Genomic DNA, 20197 nt, shown 5'->3' with positions numbered 1-20197 from the left:
CCAAGGCAGGCGAACCCGCCGACAGGCCAGAAGAGAAAGTTGGCACAAGTTTTTATCGAGTATTACCTCGTTTAGAGATGAGGCCAAAGCCTGGAACAAGGTGAATAGGATTAGAGGGCACCAAACATATTCACTCCCTCTGGTAAACACACAGGGCGATACACTGCAGGACCAGGCAGACTCACTTGGGGAGTATTTTGAGAGCGTGTCAAGTCCAACAAACTATTCGCAATCCTTTCTCATATACAAACAAAAAGAAGAACGTAAGCCATTAACAAGAAAAAGTCGAGAGAATGAGCCTTACAACCATCCCTTTAGTATTGCCGAGCTTAGAGCTGCCTTGATCACATGCAAGAGCTCTGCACCAGGACCTGATAGAATTATGTACGACATAATTAAGAACGTACACACTGATACACAACTGACTTTACTTACACTTTTCAACACTATTTGAGGTCTCCTCGATTTAGCTGCACTTCCTGCACAAGTTCAGGGGGTGCAGCATTCAAGCACTCGATTTGCCAGTGCAGCTAGCGCCACCTGCACATGGGCACTCGATTTGATGTCGTGCTGCACGGGTTCATGTACACTTTGGCACTAGATTCTCCGTAAGTTCTTTTCTCATGCGCGTAGTGCAAGGCTCTTGGTAGCAGACGACACATGCGGTTCCGTGGCCATGCGGGTGTTGGTAGACGGCATTGACGGCGCCTGTTATTGGTAACGCAGCACGGACGCCAGTTTTCTTCAGGATGTGTACGCAGCATCTTGTTAAGGGCGCTTTCCGGGTTCAGCTGCTGCTGAGTGCACTGAAGGCTGGGATTTTCCCACAGGTCACAGTCGTTTGTATTAATTTTCCCGAGCTTACCGCTACCTCGACGTTAAGTTTACGCGAAACCACATCGGTCCGTCGTTTGAAACGTTGTGCCATATGATATATGATTCAGAAAGGTGTGGAAACTGCGCTTGGTCATGCTTTCTGAATAATTATGCCGAAGTTGAACTAATTTCCAGGTACTAATACATAAATTCTTCCCAGAGGACAAAAAAGGCCATTGCGCACACGTTTACGCTTGCGGCACACACCAACAAAAGAAAGGCACAGCCGCCCAGTCGCAGCAGACGAAGGCCTGAACGTTCCTGCACTTTCGTCCTCGATTTGACCGCTGCACCGAAAGTGCTAGTGTGGCGCTACACTCGCACTTCAAGAACTGGCGCTACACTGGCACGACACTTTTCTGAACTAGTGGAAAAAGTTCAGCCAAATCGAGGAGGCCTTTGGGCTGCTGGATATCTTCCACTTGTATGGAGAGAAGCAATTGTGATTCCCATTCTGAAGCAAGGTAAAGATCCTTCGTTGGCGTCAAGTTACCACCCGATAGCCCTCACAAGTTGCATGTGTGAACTGTTTGAGAAAATGATTAATCGGCGACTCATACATTTCCTGGAATTAAACCAAATCCTTGATCCCTTTCAGTGTGGATTCAGAGAAGGGCGGTCCACAATCGATCACCTTGTACGCATTGAGGGAAACATTCGCGACGCCTATCTACATAAACAATATTTCCTATCCGTATTCTTCGATATGGAGAAGGTGTACGACACAACATGGCGCTACGGAATTTTGAGAGACTTGTCGGGAATGGGCATCCGTGGCAATGTGCTCACCCTAATAGAAAGCTATTTGTCCAACCGCACATTCTGCATGAAAGTCGGGAGTGTACTTTCACGTTCATTTATACAGGAAACTGGTATACCCCAGGGAGGTGTGCTCAGCTGCACTCTCTTTATCGTTAAGATGAACACACTACGTGCTTCACTGCCACCGGCCATTTTTAATTCCGTATACGTAGACGATATACAAATAGGCTTCTAATCCTGGAACTTCACAGTATGTGAGAGACAGGTACAGCAGGGCTTGAACAAGGTTTCCAAGTGGGCAGACGAAAACGGATTTAAAATCAACCCCCACAAAAGCTCTTGTGTTCTTTTTACTAGAAAGAGAGGCCTGGTTCCAGATCCTTGTGTTCAACTGTGTGGAGATCAAATACATATCAACAAAGAACACAAATTTCTAGGTATTATACAAGACTCCAAGCTCACTTTTATACAGCACATTAAATATCTTAAAGAAAAATGTCTAAGGACAATGAACTTACTTAAAATTCTATCCCACTCCACATGGGGTAGCGACAGGAAGTGTCTGATGAATGTTTATAAGACCCTAATTCGATCACGATTGGACTATGGTGCCGTCGTGTATAACTCTGCCACTCCGAGCGCACTAAAGATCTTAGATCCTGTCCACCATCTAGGTATCCGCTTAGCCACTGGCGCTTTCAGAACAAGCCCGATTGAAAGCTTATACGCGGAATCAAGTGAACGGTCCCTCCATCTACAGAGAAGTTACATCAGCCTTACATATTTCCTGAAAATACACTCCAATCATCAACATCCGTGTTTTAACACTGTTAACGATATGACATGTACTACACTTTTCCATAATCGCCCCTCTGTAAGAAAGCCTTTCTCGCTTCGAGTGAGGGAGCTTGGTGATGAAATGCGTGTCCCATTCCTCGAGCTTCGCCTAATGCATCCAACCAAGCTGTTACCACCTTGGGAGTGGCAGCTAATAGAATGTGACATATCATTTTTAGAAGTAACAAAACACGCAGCAGAGATAGAAATCCGAATGCATTTTCTAGAACTCCAGCACAAGCACTCCTGCGCAGAGTTCCACACAGACGCTTCGAAGTCAAATGCCGGGGTGTCTTATGCTGCCTTCGGCCCATCCTTCTCAGAATCTGGTGTACTGCATCCAGAAACAAGTATCTTCACGGCCGATGCCTACGCATTACTGTCTGCTGTGAAGCATATAAGAAAATGAAAACTCCAAAAGTCTGCGATATATACAGACTCCCTCAGTGTCGTGAAGGCCCTGATGTCACTCTATACACACAAAAATCCAGTACTTAATGAACTATATTCCGTCTTGTGTATAGCATACAGATATAACCAGCGTATCATTATATGCTGGGTGCCTGGCCATGGGAGCATTGAGGGTAACGTTCTGGTGGACGAGATGGCCACGTCAATCGCATCGCAAGCTGTTAACCCTACCGCTCAGGTGCCTGTCACAGATCTGAGGCCTTTCTTGCGAAGGAGGCTGCGAGATCACTGGCAACACATGTGGGATGCGGAAACAGATAATAAGCTACACCTGATAAAACCACAGTTAGGATTCTGGCCCCGAATACAAAATCACGCCGTACTGATGTCCTATTCTGTCGTCTCAGAATAGGACACACGTTTGGCACCCATAATTTTCTACTCACCGGAAGTGAGCCTCCAACCTGTGGTAGATGCGGGGAGAGGCTAACCGTACTCCATGTCCTCTTGGAGTGTCGGAAAGCCGAATCTGACAGACAGAAACATTTCCCGTTAGCATACCGGCAGCACATTCCCCTTCATCCTGTAATGTTACTCGGCCCAGAACCGCTCTTTGATACTAACGCAGTCCTAGACTTCCTGAAAGACGTTGTGTTACATGTAATTAGCCCCATACGTTCGTAGCGTCTCCTCTCTTTAGAGGATGCCGCTGTGATTGCTATTTCGAATAGCACATGCCTCTTGGCAAGGGCTCTGGCGAGGCAGTAGTGCTCTTAGACAATTTTAGCATCTCGCATATTTTATATAATCCATCATTCTTTCTTAATGCATTTTAGTGATCATAGTACACGTCATTAATCATTGCCATAATTTTACTATGTGTAATTTTTTATGCAATTTGCACCAACTCTTTTAGGCCCCTTTACAGCCACGTCACATTAAATTCACAGAACCCATCAGACCACGACATATTCATTACCACTAGCATGGCGCTCTTTGGCCATACCTGGCCCTTGCGCCATTAAACCTCAAACATCATGATCATTAAAGGCACAATCTAGCTTGGCATCTCTTGCTTTTCGTCGTCGCATCGCCACACTCTCTCTTTATCACAAATTTTTTTACAGCTCACTAAGCCGCCTGCCTTACGTCACGCCATCATCTTCACGCATGTCACAGCGCACCAGCCTTCAACTCCAAGTTTCTCGTCCTCGAACACGAACTGTCACTTTTCAATCATCATTTTTTCCTCGAGCTGCCAAGGACTGGAACAACCTACCCATTAATGTCGCTGCCATCACATGTCATTCACAATTTCTAGAAACTGTTGAAACTTGTATTTCAATGTAACACCTGCCTTTTCTTATGTTCACATGTTAACCACCCCTTATGTAATACCCCGAATGGGGTCTTTAAGGTAATAAAATGAAATGTAATAAAATGAAGAGGTGGTTGAGCGGGCAGTGGTTGGGGGTGCGCGAAATGTCTTTCTTCTTTGGGACATTTTGTTGGCCAACAGGTTAGCCTGCTGGCCGCGGCAGCGGTGGCAGCATCTGGTGATGGAGTTGTGGCATTATGGGGACCTGGCATGGGTGCGGACTTCCGGCTAGGGCTGTGGTGATGGCGGTGGTACTTCAGTAACCCCAAGTGATCGCTGAACCTCTTCTTTAACAATGTCGGCGATTGAGACCACTTGAGGCTGTGACTTTGGAAAGTGCTTCTGCAGTCTCTCGCTAATGACTGCTCTGATGGTCTCTCGCATGTGGTCACTGTCGAGTACTTGAGCATCGGTGTAGCTTTGGCGGTTATATTGCCTTGTCCACACATCGAGCGTCTTCTCCGAGTGGCTTCGGAGATAACTTCAGCAACAGTCTTGGGCTGGTTGCATATGAATCCGGCAAAGAGCTCTTGCTTGACACCTCTCATCAAGAAGCGAATGTTTTTCTCTTCTGGCATTTCTGAGTTGGCATGTCGGAAGAGATGGGCTGTCTCCTCCATGAAGATTGTGACGGTCTCATGGGGCAGCTGCACTTGGGTTTCTAGTAGAGCTTGGGCTTGCTCTCTGTGTATAATGCTTGTGACTGTCTGCAGGAAGCTGCTCCAGACCAGATCCCACATCGTTAAGGTGGCTTCTCGATGCTCAAACCACATCCTGGTGGCGTCTTTCAAGGCGAAGAAGACATGCCGCAGGTTGTCGTTGCTGTTCCAGGTATTAAATGTAGTGACCCTCTCGTACGTCTCCAGCCAGCTTTTTGGGTCCTCAAATGTTGATCTGCACAATGTTTGTGGCTCCCTGGGCTGCTGCAGCACGATCGGTGTTGGCAACACCGGGACTGTCATTGTAGCTGTTGTTGTGGCCGTGCACTTCCTGGTCTTATCAGGCAAAAGTCCATGCTCCAGAGGCAGCCCTTGCAGGCCTCTGGCTAGCTCACTGGTCCTTGGCGATGTTGGTGTTGTCCTCATCGCTCGGGCTTGGCTCACAGCTTTGCAGATCATTCGGCACATGGACGCATTAGCACTTCCATCAGATGTCACGTAGTAGTGACAGTGAATAATACAGCAGCCAGTCCCTGAATGACGAAACTAACTTTTATTTGGCGAATGTGTGCCCACAAAAACAGGGTACACTCAAAGCACAGCAATACCGGTGAACACAATTGGCGATCAGCGACATCTGATCAGCGGGTCAAGCGCGTCGGCTTTTATACCTGAGCCATTGAAGGCTCCAGAGTAATCATTTGCTCCCGCTCGTCTTCCAGAAAGTTCTAGACAATACCCGTCACACATGAAATCAGGTTGCACACGCTGTGGTGACAATAGACAGCAGATAGAACCATCCATGACATTTGAGAAACTTTCGATACGTGCGGGCTCATCCTGTCCTTTAGCGATAACATTTGTTAGACGGTTCAAAGTGGTCGCCAGAAAAAGATAAACCAGTCAGTACATATGTCAATATGCTCAGGAGGCTAATTGCATTACTTCACAAGAATCTTGCTAGTTATAATTAATTTAGGTACCTATGAATTTAGATGCATAGTATGCTCTACTCTTATTAAAGGGAACCTCAAATTAGTATGCCTGCACTCTTGACCACTCAGTTCGTATACAAAGGTCTAGAAAATATTTTTTATCAATGGACTATGTCAACTAAAATTAAGGGTTTTTTTCCCTCTCTGAAGCTGAAGAAATAGCAAAGTTGTCCTGAGTACCTTTGAAGTTTTCAGTTTAACAGTGGGCCATACTGTGCTTAATAGCAATCTTCTATTACTTAGAGTGTATTGCTTTCCCGTTTTCTTCCAGAAACAGGAGGGTGTTCCCATCTTTATGGTAGGTGGTTTCTTTGGGTTATCGTCATCTCGTTTTAAGGCCAATCTGCGCAACAGACAAAAGCAGGGAATGCGCATCACATCACTCGGCACAGCTTCGCATGGTCAGCAGTGCTGCACGCGTCGACTGCGGTCGGTGCCGACGGTAAGGAGTTCTGAAATCGGGAGGTCCACGGCAAGCTCGCACAACATCCCCGTCCTGATCCCTCTTTTTTTCTCTCTGCATCCAGCTGGGGATCAGCGCACTGTCACATATTTTTGAGCGCTCCATTAAATCCAAAGGTAGTCTTCTGATGGGTCACTTGAATCTACGAAAAGAGGCTGTTGGGCACCTATGAGTGGCGTTCAGAACAAGGCGCCACCGTATGCTATTTTGCAGAGATGCTGGCTGTGAACATGCAACGATCATTCTGTATACTTACTTTCATTGGTGAGGCAGTTTGTTGGCTTTCTGATAGTCATGCGACCACTGTGAATGTATCTGCATTGATTGAGTAAGCTTAACCTTAGTTGAGAATACCCGTTGCCACCATTCTGATTAGGCCTAACGGGCTAGACAGTGCGGCTAATGTTGTAGATGTGACGAAAAATCACTGCCGGCTAATGTGACAACTGGCCACGTACCGTTGTGGAAAGCTTGTCGCTAATATGTTCCTACGGGTGACTCATCTGTGATCAGTCACAAAATCATGCATATGAGTCATATTGACGGCTGTTAAAGTGGTGCTTGGGTCTGTGGTCGGCTATCGCGAGCATGCGTACCAAGTTCATCTGTGTGCTCTCATGTGAGTAGAAAGCTCCCGACTGCCTGAATCTGCGTGCATTAAAACTTAACCCAATGTGATCAGCATACATTCCGGTGGCCAATCAGACTGATCTTCACACATGCTCTCATGCTTTCCATATGCGCTGCAGTTGTAGTTCTCTCTGTCCGTATGTCCTAAATCATTTTGATCGGTGTCGTTGACCTGAATGAACCTTCTAGCAATAAAGATGGCGTGCCATGGGTACAATGCGCATGTGAAGGCACCGGCCATGGTCTGGTCATTCACCCAAGGTACCAATATACGAAAAGTTGAGTATTGGAGAAATCTAATATTAGATATTGAATTTGCAAATCGAATAATTTGAATGTTCACTATTTGATTTGAAATCAAATATTCAAGTATTTGCTCACCCCTAATAGAAGCGCCAGCGGGGCAGTCAACGGTTAAATCTGCAGTTGGAAGTGGTAGCTGGCTTAAACCACCGGCATGGGCAATATGGGAACTTCAGGATGTAGCTGTACCCAGGCAATGTCAGGGCCCACCTCATTACCCTTGGAGAGCTGGACTCGGTAACTGGTTTGTCTGCTGTGAGCAAAACCAGCTGCGGTTTGTGGTCCGTGATTGCCTCATAAATCTAGCCCTACAAGTACTGCCTAAACTTTGCGACTCCAAAAAACAAAGCCTAATGCCTCCTTATCTAACTGGCTATAGTTTCCTTGGTGGTTTCCAGGCTGCAAGAACCAAACGCAATGGGGCGTTGTTCTCCAGATGGTTCCCATTGAGTCAATACTGCTCCAATACTGAGGGGACATGCATCAGTGATTAGCACAGTTGGCTTTTTTTGGGGTCAAAGTGTACCAGTACTGCAGCAAAAGCCAACAGCTCTTTTGCTGTCCCTGAAAACGAGCTCTTTATAAGTTGTCCAGCGCCACGGTGTTCCCGACACCAACAGACTATTGAGAGAATGAAGCTACGCACAGGTTTAGCAGGAAACTTCTGTAAAACTTAACCATCGCAAGGTAACTCTGGAGTTCTTTGATCCCTTGGGGTGCTTTCAGCTCAGCCTCTGTTTTGGATGAGTTTGGATGCAGCCCAGCTGCACAATTGGTATGGCCCAAGAACTGCACTTCTGGTTTTGAGAATTCGCATTTAGATAGCTTCAGTCACTGTCGTGTGGTTTTCAGGCGATTCAGTACTCGGCATACTCTCGCTCTTTGTCATTGCCCATTGCTCTTTGTGATTAGTTCCCATAATCATAATATCATTAAATAGACTGTGATGTGGCCGAAGTTATTCAGAAGATTTTTTATCTCTCACTGAAATAGAGCCGATGCTGATGAAACACCGAATGGTAGCCTTGCCAATTGGTAGAAGCTACTTGCTATCAGTGTTGATGATGTCCAGCTTTTGACACTCTTCATCTAGTGGGACCTGCTGGTAGGCACATCGCAAATCGAGCTTTGTAAACTTCTTGCCCCATGTCAGCCACACGAAAAGTTAAATTCTGGAAATGGAGTACAACTCGATCTCTGTCACCAGGTTTATGTCGCCGTACAAGCGAACTCGACCATTATGCTTCAGTACAGGGACGATGGGTGCGGCCTACTGGGACCTCTTCATGGGTTTAATAACTGCTTCTCGTTCCGTCCCCTCTACAGTTCTTTGATTACCCAATAGTGCAAAACAATTGGTATAGGCTGCGCCTTCGCAAAATGTGGCGTTGTCCCTTTCTGTGCAGATATTGAAGGGGCAACACCGTGAAACGTGCATTTCTTCCAAAAATGTTTGAAGGGCATGCTTGGTGATAGTAAACTTCGTGATATTGATTCATCATGTTTTCCGTAGACTTCACGATGTTGACTACCTCTGGCTGGACGATGCCCAGCTCAAAAGCCTTCATCCAGCTTCTTTGAAACAGCATAGGACATGCTGGACACATAACCTTTGTTTGCTTGCTCTGGAGCTTCATCAGGTAGTACCTGAGCAATGCTCAGGAATCTTTACTTGGAGCCTCCATAGCCATGACGGTGTCTCCGTCATCTCCAACAGACGAGTTTGCATGGTCACATCTTTGATGCCGCTAATCACACAACATTGCAGTCTTCAGCCAATTCCTTCAGCAATGCAATGTAGACCCTTACAGTCTTTTCCTTTTTTCTGGTGCCTAGAGAAAATCTTGAAACTCGTTACCAGTTGTGACATGTGAGAGGCGTAGTACTTGCCTAATACAGTGAAGATTTCAGCCAGTTCTGTTCAGGCAGGCATGGCTGGTGTCAGGAGGCTCCACAGCCTGCGATATGGCCGTGGAACGGAATTCTCGCGTGCACCCTCTGCGGCACAGGTGCTTCGTCTCCTCGATCGCTTGCCCAGTCTTTCCAGATCGCTGTACTTGACACTTGATATCTTCGGTGCTAGCTGCATTATGCAACACGGTTTTGATGATAGTGCATCAATATAGATCCCAATGCTTGAGTGAGGTCTTAAGAAAATATAATAAAATGTCCTTTTTTTGTTTCTTTTTATCCGTTTCAAAAGTTTCTTACTTGCAAGATTTTCTCAAGTTTGGATGTTCATAGCTTATTACTCGTATAAAACGCTTTTCACGGTGCTCCCTTGGGTGCCTTCCATGTTGGGTTATGTAGTGATGCTTCCATTGTTTGCCTCAGCCTGCCTCTGCTTAAAAAGGGCAGCACTTGATGGTGGTGTGTTTCGGCAGCTGTTGTAGGCTGCAATTGAGGTGAATTACAGGAAACTTTAGCGAATGTTTTGGAGAACCTGTAAATGCGCCATATCTATCCTACCCACCGTGGTTACTTATTGGCTTTTTCATTGCACTGCTAAGCAAGAGGTTGCGGGATCAAATCTTCGCCACAGCAGTCGCATTTCGATTGGGGTAAAATGCAAAAATGCCTGTGTACCATGCATTGGGTGCACATTAAAGAACCCCAGGTAGTTGTATTTAATCCTGAGTCCCCCACTACGGGGTGCACCTCATAATCAGATTGCGGTTTTGGCATGTAGAAACCCAAAATTCAATTTTTTATATCTATCCTTCATTATGCCTTGTCGAAATGGCGTGAGCACAACTGTATGATAGGCACACTACAAGCAGAGCTAGAAACTATCCCAACACACTAGTAGCGTATACTTTCCACCTCTGATTTAAATCTGCATGATTGTTTCTTGTGCTTAACTTGTAAAAATTTTCCAATCTCTTTAAACCTACAGGTTGTCACATTTTGGGATCACTATCATTTCTTGTGGAACGATATCATCTGGTTGCCTATTTTCTACTTCATTGCTCGAGAATATGTCCAGTTGCAGTAGATTTATCTTTGCTGTGCTCTGAGCTTAGGAGATACATGTTTTGAAGCTTTGTAGTAGCTTGTAGAAATAATGTAATATCACTCTTAACTCATTTACGTTGTGGATCAGGACAAAACAATCAGCTTCGAACATTCTAACAGCCTATTGGTTGGTTTGTTAGCTAGCGTAGTGGGCCGTTGGATGTGAAGCCGTTGCCTGTGCAACTCATCGTAACTCCGACACAGTTCTATCACTTTGATAACAGTGTGAGGACTCTTCGATGAAAACATTTGGAATGCATTGTCCTCAATACCCTTCATTATCTGTTTGATCTTCTCCTCCTCTGACATTGATGCGTTCACCCATTTGCAAAGATCAACAATGTTCCCAATATAGCTCGTGAAATTTTCTCCAATCTCTTGGGATCATGTAAGCGAACGTTGTTCAACACAAAGCTTTTGTACTGCTGGCCGACCGAAAACTTGGGTCGACCGAAAGCTGGTCTTGAAGACCAACCATGACGTCAAATAGGCTTCATGGTTTAAAAACCATAGTTTCGCAACATGCGAGAAATTGAATGCAACATTTCTTAACCTGGGAACATCGTCCCACAGGTTATGGGCACTCACTAATTCGTAAGAGGAGATCCAATCTTCAACGTCTTTGTCATGTGTGCCCGAGAAGATAGGGGAATCTCGCTGATGCAAGGCACCGGCACACACCACGGTGGGCGGCGCTGTTAGAGGAGTTGAAGGAGTGCATGCGTCGTCGGGCATGATGGGGGGTAGAGTGCGACTCTGAAGTTCCAGGGTGGCTGAAACCCAGTACCTCCACCACTTGCTAAGAGATTTATTAGCAAACGACACAGGCGAATGGGCAGCATTAACAAGCACTCTGCCAAGGACAGCAAAAATGAGCTCATGCCGGTGGCTATGCTGCTGAGGCATAGGCTACTCTTCTTCATTACTATGCATTTATTTCTAGTGTATGAGCAATCATGGGCATGAGCATGAGTCTCAATGGCTGAAAGCAGATGTGCGTGGATTCTCTGAAGAATTATTAATGTGACTTGGTGCCTGCTAAATTTACAGAGGCATACCTGGTCATGATTATTTTCTGGAACTGTGCGTTTTATGAACAATTACACAACAATGTTCTGCTACAGCAATGCCTTGGTGTAAAGTAGATGGTGCTTTGACAGCTTATGCTTGCGCGATTACCACCATTGACGAATGGTCACGAGTGGTATACCTTTTTCGGTGCACCTGCATTGTGCCTCACTTGCCAATCCATTAACCAGGAAGTAGCCTGGTATGCACGTATGCACGGTATGCAAGTATGCACGGTCAGCACATTTAGCACATGATGGTTAGCTCAGGTGGCAGAGCGGCGGCCCCGGAAAGGCGGTGGTCTCTGGTTCGAGTTCTCGAACATCGCTTAATGCCTCCAGCTAAGCTAGTACCGCCCTGGGAGTGGCAGGTGATAGACTGCGATGTATCCATTGTGGAGGTCACAAAGCACGCTCCTGACCTCGAAATTGCTATGCATTTCCGTGAACTTCAGTCAAAATACTGCTGTTCCGAATTCTACACAGATGTGTCAAAATCACATTTTGGTGTATCTTATGCTGCTGTTGGTCCCTCTTTTTCCAAATCTGATGTATTGAACCCCTTAACGAGTATCTTCACTGCAGAAGCCTATGCTCTACTGTCTGCAGTAAAACATATAAATAAATCAAAACTCGACAGAGCAATAGTATTTACAGACTTGTTAAGCCTTGTAAAAGCGCTGAACTCTTTACAAAAGTTTACAAATCTGGTTTTTATTGAACTTTACTCACTCTTGTGCAGCATTTATTTATCATATAGACATGTAATAATATGTTGGGTACCTGGCCATAGAGGCATCGAGGGTAATGTACCAGCTGACAAAATGGCCACATCACTCACACCACTAACCACTTTTTCTGCGGCTGCTGTCCCTGTCACAGATCTGAAGCCTTTCTTAAGAAAGAAACTGCGACAACACTGGAAGCGCATGTGGGACGCTGAAATAAATAACAAATTGCATGTGATAAAGCCACAGTTAGGTTCTTGGCTCTCTGCAACAAAATCGTGGCAAACAGATGTCCTATTCTGTCGACTCAGAATAGGACACACATTTGGGACCCATCATTTTCTACTCACTGGAAATGAACCTCCAACCTGTGGTAGATGTGGTGAGAGGCTGACCGTGCTTTATGTCCTCTTGGAGTGTCGGGAGGCCGAAGCTGAAAGAAATATTTTTCTCTGGCATACCGGTATTACATCCCTCTTCACCCGGCATTGTTTCTTGGACAGGAACCGCTATTTAACACGAAAGCAGTCCTTGGTTTCTTAAATGATGTTATCTTACATGTCACAAGTCCATTAAATTCGTAGAGCATCCTCATTCCAGAGGATGCCACTGCAATAACTGTTTTGCATAGCACATGCCTCCAGACCCTTGTGTTTCAAGGGCTTTAAGGAGGCAATAGTGCTCTAGCAAATTTTAGAACCAGATATATTCTGTACATCGTATAATTCTTTTCAAATGCATCCTAATCTTCATAGTACACATCACATGTCACGGCCATAATATTATTGTACAGATTTTACGCAATTCAGAGCAACTATTTTTAAGGCCCCTTTACAGCCACGACACACCAATTTCATAAAACTCATAACTACACTGTGAACTCATTACCAATGGCATGGCGCTCTTTGGCCATACATGGTCCTTGCGCCATTAAACACCAAACATTCATTCATTCATTCATTCATTCATTCATTCATTCATTCATTCATTCATTCATTCATTCATTCATTCATTCATTCATTCATTTCTGGTTCGAGTCCCGGACCAGGACAAATTTTTCTTCAACTTTGAGGCTTTTCTTTCGAGGAACCCGTGTGGGTTTCTTTTGTAGCAATTGCCATGATTGGGTGGATGTCTTTTTCCCTTTATTAATTACTTCTCTCCACCTTGCAGGTTTCCACAGAAGTATTATGTCAAACTATAATGCATACTTATGATTTGAGCTATTAGTGCTGCTAACTAAAAGCACACTCTCTGCTGCTGTAAGATCATTACTCCACACCTGTGTTCTTGTTGTTTATGGTCACAGGATAGGTCACATTCTAATTAGCAAAGCACCTCTCAAATATAAAGGATTTGCTGAAAGGTAAAATGTTCTTAAGAGTGGTTGTGTGTGAGTTGACTCTTACTGTTGCCTCGACGTTACTATCACTAATCAGATTTTGTGGTCTGCACACATAACACAATTTATAAATGACTGTTCTAAGTCACTTGGCCTCCTCAAAAGATATTTTCTGTTTCCTGTTCCCATACACGAGCTCACCTATGAAATGTTCATTTGGACTAAACTTGAGTATGCCTCAGAAATTTGGAACCCTCATCAGACTTACCTTATTAACTCACTTGAAGCAGTGCAGAACCATGCGGCACGTTTTATCGGTTCAAACTATGACTAACATACAAGTATAAGTAGCAATAAATCATCCCTCAGCATCCCTAGTCTAACACTTCGTACGAAGATTTCATAACTTTCCCTTTTCCACAAACTGTATTATAATTTCCAACCACCTCAGGAACACTATTCTACTTCCGCCCAACCGCACTTCTCACCGTCTGTTTAACAACCTGAGTCTACAATGTCTGCATGGTTCCTCTAATGCCTTCAACAGATCTTTCTTACTTACTGTTATTGAATTGTGGAATGTGTTACCCGACCGTATAGTAAATAAAAGGGATTCAGATAAATTTACGCACCTATTGTCATGTTTCTTAAACCCTTAACCTACCACTACTGCGCTGTTACTCTAACGTCTACCTTCTTTTTTACTGCTCTGTTATACTACTTTTTCTACTGTCGGTTTGTACCTTATTTTTGCTTTGTTTTTACTTTTTCTTGCCTATCATCTTCTAGCATGCATACTAAGTTTTGTTTGCTGTTGTATAAATAAGTTAACCATTGTGTAATAATGACCATAGTGTTTATTGATGCGTTTGCACCCCCCCCCCTTATGTAATACCCAGAAAGGGGTCCATAAGGGACAATAAATGATGATGATGATGATGATGATGATGATGATGATGATGATGAAGTGTCACTGTGCAGGGTACGTACAGGCAGGAAATCATTTCACTAAAAATATGGATTCACTATTTAAAAGCGACACATATGCTACTAGAGATCGCAGTTGACCACTTGGTGTTCTTTAGCGTGCACCTACATCTGAAGATGGGAGTGTGCTTGCATTCTACCCATGTCGCAAGGTGGCCACCCTTGACCGGGAATCAAACCACCATCTATGCTAGAGTCTTGAGGCAAGAAATGGTCGGGTGCACAAGAAGTGCCATCTGGTATGGCGTGAGCAAGAAAGTTGGTGAAAAAAGCCTATGAAATATGCAGTTAAAATTCACCTCAACTAATTGATGCCATAATTTTGGAATACATCAGGCAAGTTTCAACACTCAAACTTCTGGATGTCAGAAGACGCAAGCAAGATTGGCCGGAGAATGTAGACTATATAAAGTTTGGAATGAAAAAAGTCTAACATTTAAGCAACCGAAAGTAATGCAAGCTTTCTTGTTACAATGTACCACATTTTTGTTTCTTGCGAAAAAAATTTCAAGAGCCTCAACAAGATCTTACTTATGGTGTGGCCCATCAAAGTTGGCTGCAGCAGCACGCGCAAGTGCTAAATCTTTTTTATAGGCAGGTTAAAAAAGATGGAGACAACATTTGGCAGACAGGAAAGGAGTTGGAGAACTGAAGGTAGATGTGATGTGTCATACCTTTAAAGGGCTCCTCAGCCACCATGAGGTCGAAAATTAGTTACATGCTAAATGGTGTGTACTTGTCCACTATGGACTTAAGGCCGTAGGTAACAGCGACCGTCGCTGTTTTTTGCTCTCCTTTGCTACCCTTCCTGCCTGCACTTTCTCCATCTTGCTGCGCACGGCCACCAACTGCACGCACTGCAGCGAAAGCTGCGGGTTGCGTTCACATGCCAGAAGAAAGGCTCACCTATTGTCCTCCCCTGATGGCCCTCCACATGAAGCTGGCTGAATGGAATGCTTCATGTAAGGTTCAGTGGCACACAAAAGATGAGCCGCCTCCATTCTCAAAACACAGTCAGCTCACGTCGGGTTGTCGCCGTCATTTCTTGATGATCGACCAATTGGCAGTGCTTACCCTTGTTGACGTTACCTGGAGCACCCTATTGACATCACAACATGTGAAGGAGGCACCGGAGTGGCCAGGGGAGGAGCATGAGATTTTTTTTTCTTAAATTTGTGGTGTTTCCACGGCACGTAGCACTGCCACATTTACGAGGGATGGTTGCAACATTCCCTACCCAATAATGCGCATGTGTGTTTGAAATGTGTAAAAAAATGTCGGAGGTTGTTTAGGGGCCCTTTAATGTTAACATAGTCGTCATTTTAACTGTAGGCTTATTCAAAGGCAAGCTCTCATCATAGCAAGCATGCAACACAACCTGGTTGCATGCAAGAAATATAATGTTATGACAGGCTGCTTGCTTGAAAGCTTGAGAAAAATGAGCTTAAAAGCATGTAATTTTTTTTTTTCATTTCAAGTAACGTGGCAGTAAAATGGAATGTCCTATGCAGGTTCCTGCTTGTGGGTACCGACATCCGTCTCTTCCAGATTCCAGAGAAGGATGCATCTAGCAGGGAAACCAGTGAGTCACAAGCATGTGCCTTCCTTCCCTTCCCTCTGCCGTGCCTACCTTTGCACTTCGTGAAGCTTCCCTTGCAAAACCCTCCTGGACTTTCTTGACTGCGGCTGCTGTTTTGCTGAACAGCTTGCATGCAGGAGAGCACTACCATCCTTGCTACCCTTATAGATGTCCAGGTTACTGGCCTTGTTTCCTGTGGGTTTGTTCAGTGATAAAAACTAATGATACCTAAATATCCTGATTGCAGCAAATATACATCAAATCAAAGTACAATTCCTTTAGTAAAGCATACATTTCTAACCTTTTCTAACCATTAGGCCTCAATCGTACATGTGCTTCCAACCAGCTCTTTGAGATGATTGCCCCGTGTTGTTGAGAACGATGATTTTCATGCTATGCCACTTACCCACAGGTGCTTGGCCATGAAGTGAGCAATACATTTAAAATAAGAAGAAATGAAGAAATACGAGGCAGTATAAGATTTGTCACATTGCTTAGTATGCGTGTGCAAGAGCAGATGCACCTGCGCTGGTTTCCCTTACGCCAAATGCGCAGGAATGAAATGGACAAATTTAGAGCATTTTATTAACCACCTTCACATAAATTAAAAAATGAGCGTCGAATCTGCATGAGCTTTTTTATAAATGCAAATCTATCATCTTTGCTTTATTTGCATGTATAGTGTGATCATTTGCTCTTAGTACTAGCCATTGTCTTGGTTCACCTAGCCACTGCTCATTGTATAGCTGACACAACTAATCTTGAACTTCAGATGCATGTACAAAGTTCACTGCATTCAGCTTGTCGGAATGACAACCTTGAACAGAACTTGTGAGTGCCTAGCGTAGGTTTTTTTTGGTGGAGGTGGCCAAGTACGAATAGCAATTATCCAGATGTATATATTTACGGCAGGAATATTTGCTATGGTATAATTGGTGCAACACTGTACCTTGTACATGTTGTAAATAAACTTGACTTGACTTGACTTGACTTGACTTGTACTGGCTAGTGAAAAAGAAAGACACCCAACTATCAGGGCAAACAAGGTCAGTCTTAAACGCAAGATCACCAACTGGCATTCTAATAGCTGCATGAAATAGCCTCTCAAAATATATGAAACCTGGTTGGAAAGAAATTTCCCAAGGATAAATAGATGCTTTATGATTAGCTTTCCAGAATCGTTACATAAATTATTCTTGAAAAAAAGGAATTGGAAGTTGTGGAAGAAAAAAAAAAAAGACTGCTGAAGGACTTATGCGCTGTAAGCACATGAAAAAGATAACCTTGAGTACACGTTTGTGTAATTGACGATCCAGTTAGCAGTTTTCCAAACGCATGCCTTTAATAGTTCGGGGTGATATTAAGGTAGGGGTACCATGGAAGCCATCTTAAAGGGACCCTAAAGGCAAATGCTAAGTCAAGTTAAAGTGATAGAGGAGTGCTAGAGAATCTCTAAGGCCAGTATTATCGTGAACAGAACTTTAATAATCGAGAAATTGAGGTAATGATTAGAGACTCCCCCGGGACAATCAAGCACTTGCTCGATGTCGAAAGCACTCCTCAGTTAAATTCAGTCACCAGTACTGAACTACTAGTTGCAAAAAACATCCATGTATTGTATTATAAGATGAAATAAAATGCTACTTGTCCAGTTCTGTTTCATTTTTAGAAAAAGGACTCAGTGAAATTACCCTTGACAACAACGCGGGTAATCGAAAAATTTCATTTTTGCTCGACTCTGCACCGCCCACGCCTTCACGTTTTGGTAGTTTCGTTATCGCGTTCTGCTGCGCTGGTTTTGCTGGCTTACAAAACTCGTGAAAACTGCAAGTAGCAGAGAATTCAACTTCCACGTGCTACGTCACTTGAACAAAAAGCAGCTGCAGCGGCGCATTCACTTTTCTGTCTTGGCTCGGTACTGCCGTTTGTCGGGCGCTGTTTCACTCACCGACGGGTGCAGAGGGTGGTGATGGCGTCACCACTCCCCCGGTTGGGTGGTGCGAGATGTGGATTTCGAATAAGGTATTCGGATCCTTCAGATGCAATTTTCTTGTAAACTAAGTCTTCTCTTGGCACGAAACAAGCACTGTGAGGTTTCTGGAATGGTAAACAGTCCTCATCGACTTAGTATCTGCCTTTAGTGTCCCTTTAAGGATAGTTCAGATTCAACCACCAAGCAATGCCAGCCACTCATGACGGAAAAGAATATTTGTTGCTGATTCAACACACATGTGATGACGGGGTATCTGCTTTGGTTGAGAAAGGCATCTCTCCCACTCTACTGCTGCCCTGGCGTGCCATCGTTGTTGTGTTGCTCCGCATAGTGTCAACAGGAGTATAATGTACTGAACAATGGCATGACTCATTCCTTCTCATCATGAAGCGAACTACTCGTCGCTTGCGTCAATTAATGTCTATTTTGTAGGAAAAGTAACATGAGGCAACAACACACAAGAGAAAATCACTTTCATCCATATACCCCAAGTGTGTCCATGGGAATCAGAAATGCCCAGAGCTGACCATTGGGTTGGTCTCCTTCTAAACCTGTCTTTTGGGTCACATTCCTGACCGTCACAATGCAACTGCCATGAGCAGAGGGTGAGTGAGCAATTTTATTTGTGGTTGTGACACAAAAGGGAGAGTGTTCTGCTGGCTGGACCGTAAGGGCCTTGTGGACAGCTGACCACTGAACGTCAGCCAGCAAGGGATAGGGTAAACAGCTGTAGACAGCCAAAAGAAAGTATAGCTAACAACAAAGTGAACAGAAAAGGAGCTATTTACGGTGTTTGTGTTGTTTATAAATGCTGTGGAAAGCTCCGTGCTGGCAGCTCTGCCCATCGTATACATAGGTGCAGCCAGGTGTCAAGCACCGACGGCTCCAGAAAGCTGCACAGGCTTTAATGAGCTGCGCGGCTGCAGTAGGCTGTTCAGCACCACCAGCAGACATCGCATGGCCAGACCTGTCTTGTTTCTCAAGGCGTAGAGTGTCATTGGCTATGCAAACTGGGGACAAAAGATTGCATATGCGTTTTGCCTACTGTCTCTGAGCTGCGCTGTTCTAGTATGTGAGGAAAGCAGTACAGTGTAGTCAAAAAGCACTACTGTAGGTGCACCCCTTCCCAAGGAGAGCGTATACAGTAACTCTGAGTGTGCACCCTTGTAGCACTCCCTGTGCAAGTGGTGAAGTTGCATGTCAGCCTTGAACAGCCTGCAGAAGCATCTCGGAATAGAAAAAATAAAATCTGCTAAAACTGAATAAAATCTATGAGAATATCTATGATAAATAAAAAGCAAATCACACATGTGTATATAATAGCACTTGCGAGCACATACAAGAAAGTGTGATGGGGCTATCACATTTTGCAGATAGTGCATGTATAGTAGTAAAAAAAAAAAGTCATGCGGATTCCACACACAGGGAATCGATGTAAGCAAAGCTTTCTGTGCTATTGGCTTTGATTGATGAAATAATTAGTGGCGATGTTGACAGCAAATGCTTAATCTCTTCAGTGTTTAGTGCAATACGAGAGCGGTGAGCTGGTTTCAAACGTTGCTGTGCATTCACTGCTGCTGTTTGTCTGCTTAATACACAATACACAGAGTGAGATGTGCTTGCTTGAGACATGGTTGTGCGCCATTAACCTCTGAAAAGGTTAGCATAGTCGTTGCCTCACATGGCACACTGCATCGTGACAGAAGTGTCAAAGTTTATTTGAATTTTAGGGCCGTATTGTTTTAAGGATGTACGAAGCTGCTTGGCTGTATGTGGCCAAAACCATGATCAGGTTATGAGGCATGCCACAGTGGCAGACTCCAGAATAATTTTGAGCATAGAGTTTCTCACTACATTACCTAGAGGGAAATCTGGTGCTGCTGCGCTGCGGTATGCATGGGAATGCCGGTATATTGTGGATTCGGATTGGCATCGTTCTCGTAGAGACAGGAAACCTTGAAGACGCGCTTGGCAAGTACCGTTCCGTCTGTCACAATGATTCATTTTCTACTAAAACAGCACATGAAAAGCTGCTTTAGCTTTATTATTACGCGAAAACATGTTTTGTTTAACTATGAGAACTTGTTATTGTGTGTACGACTACATATTGCGTAAGGAGTATCAGCGGGCCGCTAAAGTTGGAGGACAGACGACAAGGTTCGCGCTCGCTTT

General features: G+C 44.4%; 1 protein-coding gene across 2 annotated transcripts in view; it reads left to right on the top strand.

Annotated features, from left to right (window-relative positions):
- Positions 1–20197, top strand: part of mio (GATOR complex protein mio) — a 534566-nt gene that overhangs the window by 57504 nt on the left and 456865 nt on the right. For both annotated transcript variants that reach the window (XM_070532612.1, XM_070532613.1), the window contains exon 2: positions 15965–16035. In XM_070532612.1, the coding sequence (XP_070388713.1) occupies positions 15965–16035 (71 nt within the window). The remainder of the gene's footprint in view (positions 1–15964; positions 16036–20197) is intronic.

Source organism: Dermacentor albipictus, chromosome 1 (genome assembly GCF_038994185.2).
Source record: "Dermacentor albipictus isolate Rhodes 1998 colony chromosome 1, USDA_Dalb.pri_finalv2, whole genome shotgun sequence".
NCBI lineage: Eukaryota > Metazoa > Arthropoda > Arachnida > Ixodida > Ixodidae > Dermacentor > Dermacentor albipictus.
This window is presented reverse-complemented; position numbering and strand designations above follow the sequence as displayed.